General features: G+C 52.8%; 1 protein-coding gene across 1 annotated transcript in view; it reads right to left on the bottom strand.

Annotated features, from left to right (window-relative positions):
• Positions 1–4,206: 4,206 nt before the first annotated feature.
• CPN1 (carboxypeptidase N, polypeptide 1) overlaps positions 4,207–11,403 on the bottom strand; it is a 14,387-nt gene continuing 7,190 nt past the window's right edge. Inside the window, exons 6-11 of the mRNA XM_009323321.1 lie at positions 11,341–11,403; positions 9,708–9,819; positions 8,819–8,958; positions 8,434–8,533; positions 6,229–6,347; positions 4,207–4,338 (exon numbers count right to left, since the gene is read on the bottom strand). The exon at positions 11,341–11,403 is cut by the window's right edge and continues 120 nt beyond it. Coding sequence (XP_009321596.1) covers positions 4,207–4,338; positions 6,229–6,347; positions 8,434–8,533; positions 8,819–8,958; positions 9,708–9,819; positions 11,341–11,403 — 666 coding nt within the window. The remainder of the gene's footprint in view (positions 4,339–6,228; positions 6,348–8,433; positions 8,534–8,818; positions 8,959–9,707; positions 9,820–11,340) is intronic.

Here is an 11,403-nt window from a genome sequence, read left to right on the forward strand (position 1 = left end):
CGCTGCCCGGCGGGGGGTCCCGCCCCCCCCGTAGCTGCCGGGCTGGGGCACGGCACCTGCGTGCCGTGCACCTGTGCCAGGGGTGCTGACAGAGCACCCAGGAGCCTGGCGCAGAGCAAGACGGGCAGCTGCCTGTGCAAACCCTCTTCAACTTCTTCCCTACAAAGCGCCGCCGCCTCGCAGACATGAGCAGCGCTGGGGCTCCCCTTCCCCACTGTTGCCTTCTCCTGGGAGTCTCTCGCTGCCTTGTGTGCTTCAGCTTTGGCAGCAACTGACGAGTGGGTCTACACTGTCCATCTGGTGCAGTCTGAGTTTTGCTGCTGGGAGCTGGCTTTGGCTGCTTAGATACACTCTAAGATCACGCCAGAGCACCAAGATGGAGAAAAACAAAAAAAACCCCCACGTGACAGGGAGGGCCGGTTTGCGCATCACGCAGGAGTCGGGCACACCAAGTACAGTAGGTCCCGCACTGGTTTTCCTGGCAGGCCAAAAAAAGCCTCCATTCCCCAAGGAATACCATCCCTCAGCAACACGCTGTAAAGCCCGGAGTCTCTCAGCCCCCAGAGCAGTGTTATTGCCGTTTGGCACTTGTTTGTGCATTTTGCTACACTTCTCCATAGCAACCACCCAGATCCCAGCTTGGCTTGCCACCAGCCAGGAGCGGGGTGTGCAGAGCGCGCCGCACGCACCGCTGTCAGAGTCGTGTTAGTACGTGCACAGGCGGGGCGTTGACTCCCCGTCTGCTCTCCTGAGGCGGGGACCCCCACCGCTCGCACGGCGCAATGCTGTTGGCAGAGGGCCTGAAGCTGCACGGGGAGCTGGGTGTTCTCTTCCCCGCAGGTACGGTTGCTTGTATAAAGTTTGCTGGAGCTGAAAAATGGATGCCAGACCCTGCCACAGGGTTTTAGATGTTGTCCTCTGAGCCCAAAGGTTCTGCTGTTCTTGCCTGCTGAGACAGGTTTTGAGCTTTTTTCATCATCCGATCCCTCCTGCAACCTTTCAGGTCACCGCCATAACCAACCCACCTCTGCTGACAGCCCCAGCAAAGCTGCCTCACTCTTGAGTTCAGCTATTTGTATTTTCCCTTTTTCTGCCTCCTTTATGGCAGCCACAGAAAACAGCATGCATTGCATGCACAGAGTCCCATCCGCCCCCCCCACTGGGGTTCCTGCTCATCCCAGGATCCCTACAGTCTTGCTTGTAAGCCTCTTGGTTCATCCTTCTGGGCCTGGCTTCACTTTGTTTACATATTTCTCCAGTGTCTGCATACAGTTCTGGTCCCCTCATCTCAGAAAGGGTAGAAGGGAATGGAGGAAGGTTCAGAGACAGGCAGTAAGGATGCTCAGAGGTATGGGAACAGACACAACCGTGTAGGCTGGGACTCTTCAGCTTGGAAGAAGGACACAGGGTGGAGGAAGAGGTCTACAAAATCATGAGTGGCCCAGAAAGGATGGGGAGGATTGGCTGTTCGCTGTGACTTCTGACACAAACCTGTCAACTGCTTTTGCCTTGACTGGAGCCTCAAAAGAATGTGAAACCACTGTACTGTAAATGTTATATCCAAAGGTTTAGCACCATTTTTAGCCCACGCTTCTTGCAACACTGGGGGCTAAGTTCATGGCAAGCCTTTGAGAGGCGTGTTTAAGAGAATGCTGCCTCGGAAACATTTTGTAACCGTGTTTTCACGTGGAGAGCTCGGCCATGGCCAAGTGGAGCTTTACCAAACTGTTCAACACAAAAATATTCAGAGCTGGGAGGAGAATGAGCTGGACAAATCCCAGCCCAGAGAGAGAGAGAGTCCTCCAGAAGGTTGTATCTCATAGGAACCCTCTTGTAGGGGAAACAGCTTGCGACTGAGACTCTAATTTTGCTGCTGCACTGCCAAGCCCACAGCAGCCTGCGAGGGTGAGTGACGTGGCCTCCTCGGCTGGCTGTCCTGTTCTAGAGAAGAAATCCCCCTCTGACTCTGCCCGGGAAAGTAAGGGGAATTGAGATGGTCCTACATTTTCTAGGACCACAAGAGGGCAACATGAGAGCACCCTTCAGCCAGCAGGCTCAGCAAGGCGACCCGTGACACTGCTGGGATGCTGGTGGCACGGGCAGCTGTGTGCAGGCTGAGCATCACCCTGTCCAGGGACCGCCCAGCTGAATTAGCCAACTGAAGGCTGCTCCCTGGGAGCCCTTTCCTTGCTCTCAGCTTCATACACATCCTCAGAGGTGAGCGGTTAGTTCAGCCAGCTGAGCTAGCGCCGTGGTTGGGGGCAGCAGTATCTTCCTGCACATGGATCGGACACTTGGTGACAGCAGACCCTTCTGCATGCTGCATGGGGCCAGGCTGTGGGACGCAGGACGGCCTCCCTCATCCTGCCTGCACGTCCACCAGGGAATCTTTTGGGTGAATGTGCACTGACACGTGGCTTCAAACAGGAGGGTCCAGCATCTGGAGTGATGCTGCTGGGCTTGGCCAGGGGAAGAGGTTAAACCACACAGGAGTTTGAACATCTCAGCCTCACCGTCCTTTTCCCACTTCCTTCTGCCACCAAAAGATAAAAAATCAGAGAATCTGAATTCAGCTTTGGTTGTGAATGTGGAACTGGTCAGTGTCTCCAGCCCACACTGGCCTCTGCAGACCAAAATCACTCACAGCCATGGTTAAGTGCACTACCATTCCTGGCACTTTTTTTCAATAGCCTGTATAAATACCCTGTGAGGGACAGTTTGCTCTGCCTTTCCAAGAACAGGCATGACAGAGAAACAGCTTCTGTTAGCAGGCAGAGCTACAAGAGCATGTGTATGCTGCTAGGGCTGAAAATCCCATTAGCATCTTGTAGCAGAGACAGAGGAGGAGGTGACGGTGAGGGATGAAGTGCAGAATATTGCCTGTGCGGTAGGGTGGCAGAGGTTGCTCACAAGAGACAAAGAGATGTTTGCAAAAGAGGAGGAGCAAAGGGATGTCTGGGGGACACTTTTTGGACAGGCATGAGACATGGAGAGCGCCAGTGCAACGGAGGGCTGTATGGGGGAGACTGCGATAACCAACCAAGGAAAAAGAAATCGCTGGGGTACATGGGTGGGACCGTTTCTCTCTCTGGAGCCATTTATTTTCTATGAAGAATGCTAGAAAGGTTTTGCCTGCTTAAGATATTTTTACCGTGGAAGTAACCAGCTTTGTTTCTACTCTTGCTTCCACTCCAAACCTGCCCACACAGCCTAAGCAGCATTTTAAGGCTCAGCCTGTAGTACCCCACCTCACTGAACTACGGATCATGTCTTCCCTAACCCAATTACAACTCACATGGCTTGTGCTGTACCTGCACAGCACACTGCTGGCATCAAGCATCCACGCTTCCCTGTTGCACATTGACAGGACCAAGTTTCAGGGTATTTGTCTCAAAGGAACACTGTCTTGCACTCCTACTCATCACCAGTTGTCAGACCTCACCTAGTTACTCTTGTGCTCAGACTAATAGTTTGTGTTGGCTAGAGCAGACCCTTCAGTGAGCCATCTGGTTTGGGTCTGAAGACATAAGGAGATGGGATAATCCTTGGCTTTTGCCAGCATGTATCGTTTCAGCCTGTCTGACTGCAAATAATCCAAACCAGCTACCAGAAAGTCCCATCTGCACATCAAGGTAAATGTGCTGCATTCCTACTTGTGGTGTTGCCAACCAGCTATAGCTGTGCTACGCGTGGGACAAACTGTTCAGAGCTGGTCACATCACTGACTGTTTTAAAACTGACCTCCCCCTAACTTCAGGGCCTACAGGCAGCAACCGTCCTTACCTGAGGGAGAAGCGTGGCACTCGCACCCGGAGGACTAGTGCCAGGATTCACGTGCCCAGCTTGTGAGTGCAGCAGTCAAAGACCAGGGCCCGGATTCGTTCTCCCTGGTATGCACTAGTGTCTGGGCATCTCACGTGGGCTGTAGCAACTGAGTCCAGGAGTAAAGGGAGCAGAGCTCGCCGAGATGGAGCGAGTGCAGGAGAAGAGCTCAGCAGCTAGACACACTGCCCGGGTAACCACTGCCCAGGCACATTTTGTTGTGAATGACTTCATGATTTGCTCAGGGATTAAATACTTCCTTGTTTAATAACCTAATAATTTGGGCTAGTTTCATGCTGGACTGTTGGAAAGTTCACTGGCTGGAGTCATCAGCCAGGCCTCGTATAAACGGCTTCCCCCAGCTCTCAGCCAAGTGAGCTGTCCTCATCTTTGGGTTCCCCGGCGGGTGGCTCTTGGCACTACCTTCTTCTGAAGGGCTTTGTTGTTCATGCGTGTGCCTGAGGCTTTACGCTCCGGGGGCTTCCTCACCACATCTTGTTTGAGCTGGAAATGCACCTGGAGAAACAACAAAAGTAACTGTGTAACACCGTGTGTGTGCTCTGCTAGCTCAGGGGTCTGCAGGACCTGCCTCTGCCACTAGCCTTTGAAGCCGTCTCGGGCCAAGACAAGCAATAAGGGGCCTCAGGCAGTGTTACGATACAATGGGAACTCAGTTCTTAAACCAGCTGGAAACATTTTTTTTTCCCTGTGGAAAATATTGTACCAACAATCAGCTACATTTCTTATGCAGAGAATTGCTCCTGTGGCAATACAATGTCCTAGGATGGTTTGGAAGATGAGCTGTGAAAGGCAAGGGACTGCGCTATGCTCTTTCTTCATCTTTTCTCACCAGAGAGTAGAGAAATAGCATTGCTTTGCATCTCTGTGAATATTTAGTACACAGGATGGTTTAGGACAGACAGTCCTTTTTCAATTGCATCTCGTTAGCTGAATCCTGCTTAATCAGTCTTCCAGCAACCAGTGCTTCCAGTAGATCCAGGCAAAAAAATTCCAGAAAAGAAACCTCCATCCACTACAGCCATGCAAGCAGGTACAAGAGGGAGAAGGGGACACGGAGCGTGCAGGGGACAGCATCAGATAAACGGGGAATGGGGAGGCCACACAGAAAGGTGAAACTGGAATGGGGCTGTGTGGGCTTCCTGGGGGAGGGATGGGGTGAACAGTGGGTACGGGAGGTGCTGCAGGGGCAGAAGGAAATGGGGACAGGAGGGCTGCTGTGAGGGGAGATCTGCAAAGATCAGACCATCAGGGAACAAATCAGTCTTCTACAGCAACATGGTAAAAGGAAAATCTATTTTAAAAAGGAAAGCGAAGAGCTGGGTGCTTAACCTAGCAAAACAAAGGCTAGGACTGGGCTTGACAGCTCTCTATAAATACATCAGGAAATAAATACCAGGGAAGAAGAGGAGCTATTTAAAGCACAACGCTGGCATAAGAACAAATAAGGATAAACTGACCATAAATAAATTTAGGATGAAAATTAGAAGGTTTCTAATCCTGAGAAAAGAGCAGCTCTGGAAGAACTTCAGAGGCTGGGTAGGGTGGGATGAAGAGACGGAGGGTGGGAGAACCACTGCAGTGTATTTACGGCAGAGCCTGACCAGTGTACATGCAGTGAAGCAAATGATGTGCCAGGATGCCGCAGCCAGCGGGTTCTTGCCGGTCCTTAGAGGAGGCTGCATCTGCAGTCCCACCATGTTCACAAGGCAACAGCAGGGGCAGGAATCACCACCCGCTGCTTTTATAACCAATTTCTAGTTGTCCAGCCTGCCCTCAGAAAGGCACTGTAGGGGCCGCACTGGTGTCAAGAGCACTTCAGCTCCCAAAGGTGCTTGGCTGTTCTTTGTTGGCACCCAGTTCCCATCTGTCTTGGGTGCTCTCGGCAGAAAGAAAGGCAGACTTCAGCCTCTTGCTAGCCGTCTGATAACGTGTTTGGTCCCAGGCAGGACGCAGATGATAGCAGAGCACTGAAACCCACAAAGCCAGGGGGATAATGGAGCCTCAGGGAACAGATGCTGTCTCCGCATCATCACGTCCTGGAGAGTGGGGAGGATGGAGGCAGAGCTAAAGAGCAACAGCCCCCGCCAGCCAGGGGCTCTCCCCACAGCCAAGAGGCAGAGGGACAGAGGAGCTGGCATAGCAGCCCAGGGCAGCTGCGAGCCCTCAGTAAGGAATCGAGAGGCACATGGCATTGCCTTCACCCTGTCCCTCTCTGTGAGCTGCGGGGAACCCTGTGTCTGCCAAAGCAGACAGCCTGTAGCCACCGGCAATGCTCTACATCCCATCTCCTTTCTCTACTGCTCACTAGACATCCCCCGCTGCATTGCGTTCTCCCTGGGGTGAAGACATTTTGAGAGACCCTCGTGACTATGCAGCCTGACTCACCAATGAAGGTGCAGCTGGGCCCACTGTTGTTGTCACCGTCTGGGGCTGGTACCCCTCTGCAGAGGCTGTGACAGTGTAAGTGCCAGGCAGCAGCAGCCGGAAATAATCCCCCATATCACCTGGAACACAAGGTGGGAAGAGAAAGCACTCAGGATGCACAGGGAGCAGAGCAAAAGATAATCCAGTAGGTCTTGCTGAGTGTACTTCCTCGAGGATGTGTAGCCTTCAAAACCCAGGCAGTTTTTGGCCTTCCTTCCAAATCTGCTGGCTACTGCAAGGCTGGATTCACATTGGTAGACTGCAAGTGATGTCTCATTAGTGCCAGAGTAGAGGTCAGTCTGCAAGTAAATGCCAAACGAAAGGGGACGATACAGCAGCATTGGCTGTGCCTGTGCAGGGAGGCTGCAAATCTGAGCGCTTGCCAGTCAGATGACAGCAGACCTAAGGGCAATCACAGCTCCAGTCTGACTCCTTATGCATAACACAATCTCTAATTCCTGTCATATACAATTTTGCCACGTTTGGGTTATCAGCAGGGTTTTAATTGCTCATCAGCTCATCTGCTCCCTGATTCTCCCTGCATAAGGAAGCCCCAGGAGCACTTTGACGGACTGTGTACTGGTGTGATTAGGGACAGGGGACAGCCAACAGTGAGGCAGCAGCACATTATGGATTACTTGGACAATTTGAGTATATTCCCATCTATAGAACTGGATGGGTTTTGCAAATTTGAGTATCATTACAGGTAGCCTGTGTTATTTTGGCTTAGGTGGGGCTAATTGGTACGAGTGAGACACACATGAGTCAGGGGCTTCCAGGGGAAAACAGGGAGGGTGGTCGGCAGGTCAAACGGAATAGTTTTCTCCCTCTGTTCAGTCCCAGAGAGGCTGCACTTGGACACCATGTCCAGTTTTGCTGCCCCCAGATCAAGAGAGATGTGGGAGAACCAGAGCTCCTGACCCACAGGGAGAGCTCAGGCCCCACAAGAAGAGCTGGGGGAGCCGGGCAGGCTCAGCCTGGCTGGGAGGAGGCGGAGGGGGATCTGCTCACACCCGGCAGCTACTTGAAGGGCAGCTACAAAGGTGATGGAGCCAAACTCCTCTGAGCAGTGCCAGGCAATACAAGGAGGGGCAGCGGCCACAGATGGCAGCTTGGGAGCTTCAGGGTGGATCAGGGAGCACAGCTTCACCATGAAGGTGGTGCAGCCCTGGCACAGGACAGCAGAGAGACCCCCCATCCTTGGGGGTCAGTGAGAATCAGCTGGAGGGAGCGATGGCTGATCAGAGCCAACGTTGGGGACAGTCCTGCTCCAAGCAGGAGGTTGGACAGGAGACCCCAGAGGGCCCTTTGCAGCCAGCACCTCTGCGATTCTGTGATCGCACACTCCCCTTTGGTGATTTCATAGTCTGACCTCTGAAGAGCTGGAATATTGGCTATTCTCTGCAGCCAGTCTGTAATGTCTGCGCCGGTTGGAGAAGGGTGTTTATGAAAAGGAGGTTAAAATCGGCCAGCAAAGGAGAAGCCACCACAACTTGGATAAACTAAAGCGGCACTTCATTCTCAGTCTAAATTCGTCTGGCTTGAACTTTCAGTCTTTTGTATTGTTCTGCCATCGTGTCCTTTGCTATCAGCTATTTCAGCTCTGTGGAGATACTTAGACGCTTGAGTAGATTAGCGTTTGTGGGAGCGTTCCTTCATCCAGCAGCACACGGCAGGTCTCTGCAGACCTTGGCTACTTCTGTGGCTCTTTCCCAAGCCACTTCCAGTCTTCCCAAGCCATTTCCTGGTCTGAGATGCAGACACCAGAATAGTGTCTAGTAATAGGCACAGTGCTATTGGCACAGTGCTATTGCCACAGCCCTTCCCCCACCCATCCTGTCCTGAGGTTTCTCATCTATCCCTTCTTCTCAGTCTTCTGTTTGGTTATGTACAAATGTATTTTCTCCTCTCTCTCAGATAAAATAGGAGCTGACTTTCTGAAGTCCTTTACAATAAGGTTTGATTCCAGTTCTCACCTCTTTCTTTCCTAAGCCCTCCCTGGTCCAGGATGCACAGGCACATTTCTCACAGCTAGTGTTTTTGGGAAGCAAACTATGCTGGCCACACATATTACAGCCTCGCCCGCTAACGTCCTCCCACATACCCAGGTAGCCTCCGAGAGGCTGTATCCAAAAGGGACAGCATGCAATGGGACCGACAACCCACCAGAGGTGATATCATGGCTGATTCCCTGGACAGAAATCACTGCTCCTGCAATGCCGTTGTTGTTCTCATCTGACACCATCCCTTTGATGCCCTGGTGAACCTGCAGGGAGGGAGACAGTCTGCTGGATCAAGGACCCTCCTTTGCTCAAGAGGGTATTGCCGAGCACCGGAGGAGGGCAGAGCTCTGGGGACAACCCCACCTTTCCCCCATACCCTTGGCAGAGCCAGTCTAGGACACAACAGCCTCCCCAAAGGCTACCAACTAGAGCACCCAGCAAGCTCCATGACCACCTCCCTTCCACCCCTAGTGCCTACCAGTCCCCTACCATCTTGCCCCATGGGGGCCTGCAGGAGAAGGGTGTAGGTCCCAGAACTGCCCCCTTACCTCTTCAATGAAAGCAACAAGGGCCTCCCGGTTGGCCATCCACTGCCGCTCCAGGTCCTCCTCGGGGGGGAACTTATTGCAGCTCAGCTCCAGGGTGATTTCAAAGCAGTTGGTGTAGAGGTAATTGAAGTCCTGCATGCCTGGAAGAGAAGAAGAGCCTGTGGCCAGGGGAATGCAAAGCCCCCTTCCCTCCCCACTCCCGTGTCCCAGGCATCCTCACCCGTGTCTATCTTCTGCCAGAACCGTCTTGCTCTCCCTCTTCGCTCTGCAGGTGTAGCCTCCTCTTGCCATACAGCACAACTAGAGCCTTCTTCCCCCGTGCAGCCCCCTCCCCTTGTGGCTGGGGCAGTCCCTCCGTCAGCCAGATCATTCACCACTCTGCCTTCAGAAGCTCAGGAAGGTTTGGTACTGCAGGGGCTGTACCAAACAGCTCCCCTTCCAGTTGCTCTCCATCTTTTTTCTAGCCTAATTTGCTGATTTTCAGTGTCTTCATTATGCCTTTCTTAATCAGATTTTTCAGGAGCCAGCAGCTACAAGAAATGTCTTCCCTTTGGTCACAGTTTTGGGTCTTGATGGAGTTACGCCGTAGCATTTTCAAATACACTAACAGATTAATGCTTCCTTCATCCAGCAGCACACGGCAGGTCTCTGCAGACCTTGGCTACTTCTGTGGCTCTTTCCCAAGCCACTTCCAGTCTTCCCAAGCCATTTCCTGGTCTGAGATGCAGACACCAGAATAGTGTCTAGTAATAGGCACAGTGCTATTGGCACAGTGCTATTGCCACAGCCCTTCCTCCACCCATCCCGTCCTGAGGTTTCTCATCTATCCCGTCACCTCTCTTCAGCTCAACACCTTGCTGCAGGTGGTGCTCACCTGCCCAGCCCCTACCTTTGCTGAGCGAGTACCAAGATGCCCCATTCGTGATACCATCGGCAAAGTAGTCTCCGCAGTTCCAGCCACGGTGCATCCAGCTGTGGGCGTATGAGTAGGTCTTGGCCAGCTAGGAAGACAGCAGCCATCAGTCACCACTCCAGCACCATGCGGCTCAGGACCCTGCCCAGCTCCGGGCGAAACATCCCCCCTCCTGCACAGGCTTCACTGGGGAGCGTGGGAGGGAAGTCAGACAGGAGAGAGCTCCTGCATTTTACTGCCGTGAAATACAACTTGAGGTGGCCAGGGCCTCTATGAAACGTAGGCAGATGAAGGCAGAGGAGGAAGAGCAGAAATCTGGCAAGCTGGAGGCTTGCTGATGGCACAGGCGGCTCCTGTCCTGCTCCCGCTGAGACAAGGGGGAGCAGAGGGCACTGGGCCCATGCAGGGGCACCCAGGCCCATCAGTGCTGACCCACACTCAGCAAATGGCACTAACAGGGGGAGAAGATACGCGAGGAAAACTAACCAGTATCTGTCCTGATGCAAATACCCTATATATCAGGGGAATTTGTATTAAGAAAGAGTTTGAGCAACTTCTGGTTCTGCCAAGTGCTTGTTTATTGCCCTTATTAAGATTACTGCTTATTTTTAGACATGAAGGCAAGGCTGAAATTGGGACGCTGCATCCAAAGCCCGTCCTTTGTGTAAGACACAGTTTAAGAGAGACTGTTGTTTGCATCTCTGTATCTTTGTATTATGGTTCAAATGCTGGTGTAATCTCGTTCTGTCAGCAAAATTAATTCACTACATTTCTGACTTCTGAGGCTATGTGGGTATCATTAGCCTACGCCCCAGACTGCAGCCTCTCTACATCTGGGTCCGAGCACAGCCCTGATCCCAGCAGGTCCTGGCAAGCCCCTGCACAGCTTCTGCTTCCAGAGAAGGCTGAACTCCAGCTCAGACTTATTTTTCTCATTAACTGTTCTAACGCAGACTTGCTTTTTCTTGTGCTGGGTATTTCCTAATGGAAGCAGTGACTGAAGCACTGTTTTCTGGGACATTTTAACAATGGAGAAAAACCACAGGCTTCAGCTAGCGCTAGCAGGACCAGCAGCACATACTGATACATCCCCTGATGATACACAGAGCACCTATGCTCCTGGTGCTCTTTTCGTTGTATTCCTTATGCTTCGCCATCTGCAAGCCCCTGCTGGGCACCTGCCTCCCTTATCCTGCTCTCAGCAGACCTCCAGCCAGACCCTGCCACCTCTCTAGGAAAATACCCCATATACATGCTACCATGGCGAAGCAAAGCTGGGGGGCAGGCTCTGGAAGAGCCGGGTGGTACTGAAGACACTGGTGATACAGGGGTTATGGCGAACCCAAGCACGTCATGGACAAGGAAGGGGCTCCCAAGGGTTAAGACTGGCCTGTCTGTGTGGTGGGACCGGCTCACGATGGGACTGCCCTGACCTGGCTCATGAGCCGGTGGCTGGCAGAAATGCTATAGTCTGCTAACTGTTATTTCCAACATGTTTCCTGGCTCGGCTCTTGCATGAGGCAGTGACCCAGAGACTCTCAGCCAGCTCTTGCACGCTGCACCCTGCCAGGTCTGCGGGAATGCCCTCGCCTGCCTGGGCCGTGCTCACCTTCTGAAACAACTTGTCGTCAGGGGTAGGCGTGTTGACTGTGCGCCGGTGGCTCCTGAACCG

The sequence above is a fragment of the Pygoscelis adeliae genome, unplaced genomic scaffold (assembly GCF_000699105.1).
Source record: "Pygoscelis adeliae isolate BGI_AS28 unplaced genomic scaffold, ASM69910v1 Scaffold294, whole genome shotgun sequence".
NCBI lineage: Eukaryota > Metazoa > Chordata > Aves > Sphenisciformes > Spheniscidae > Pygoscelis > Pygoscelis adeliae.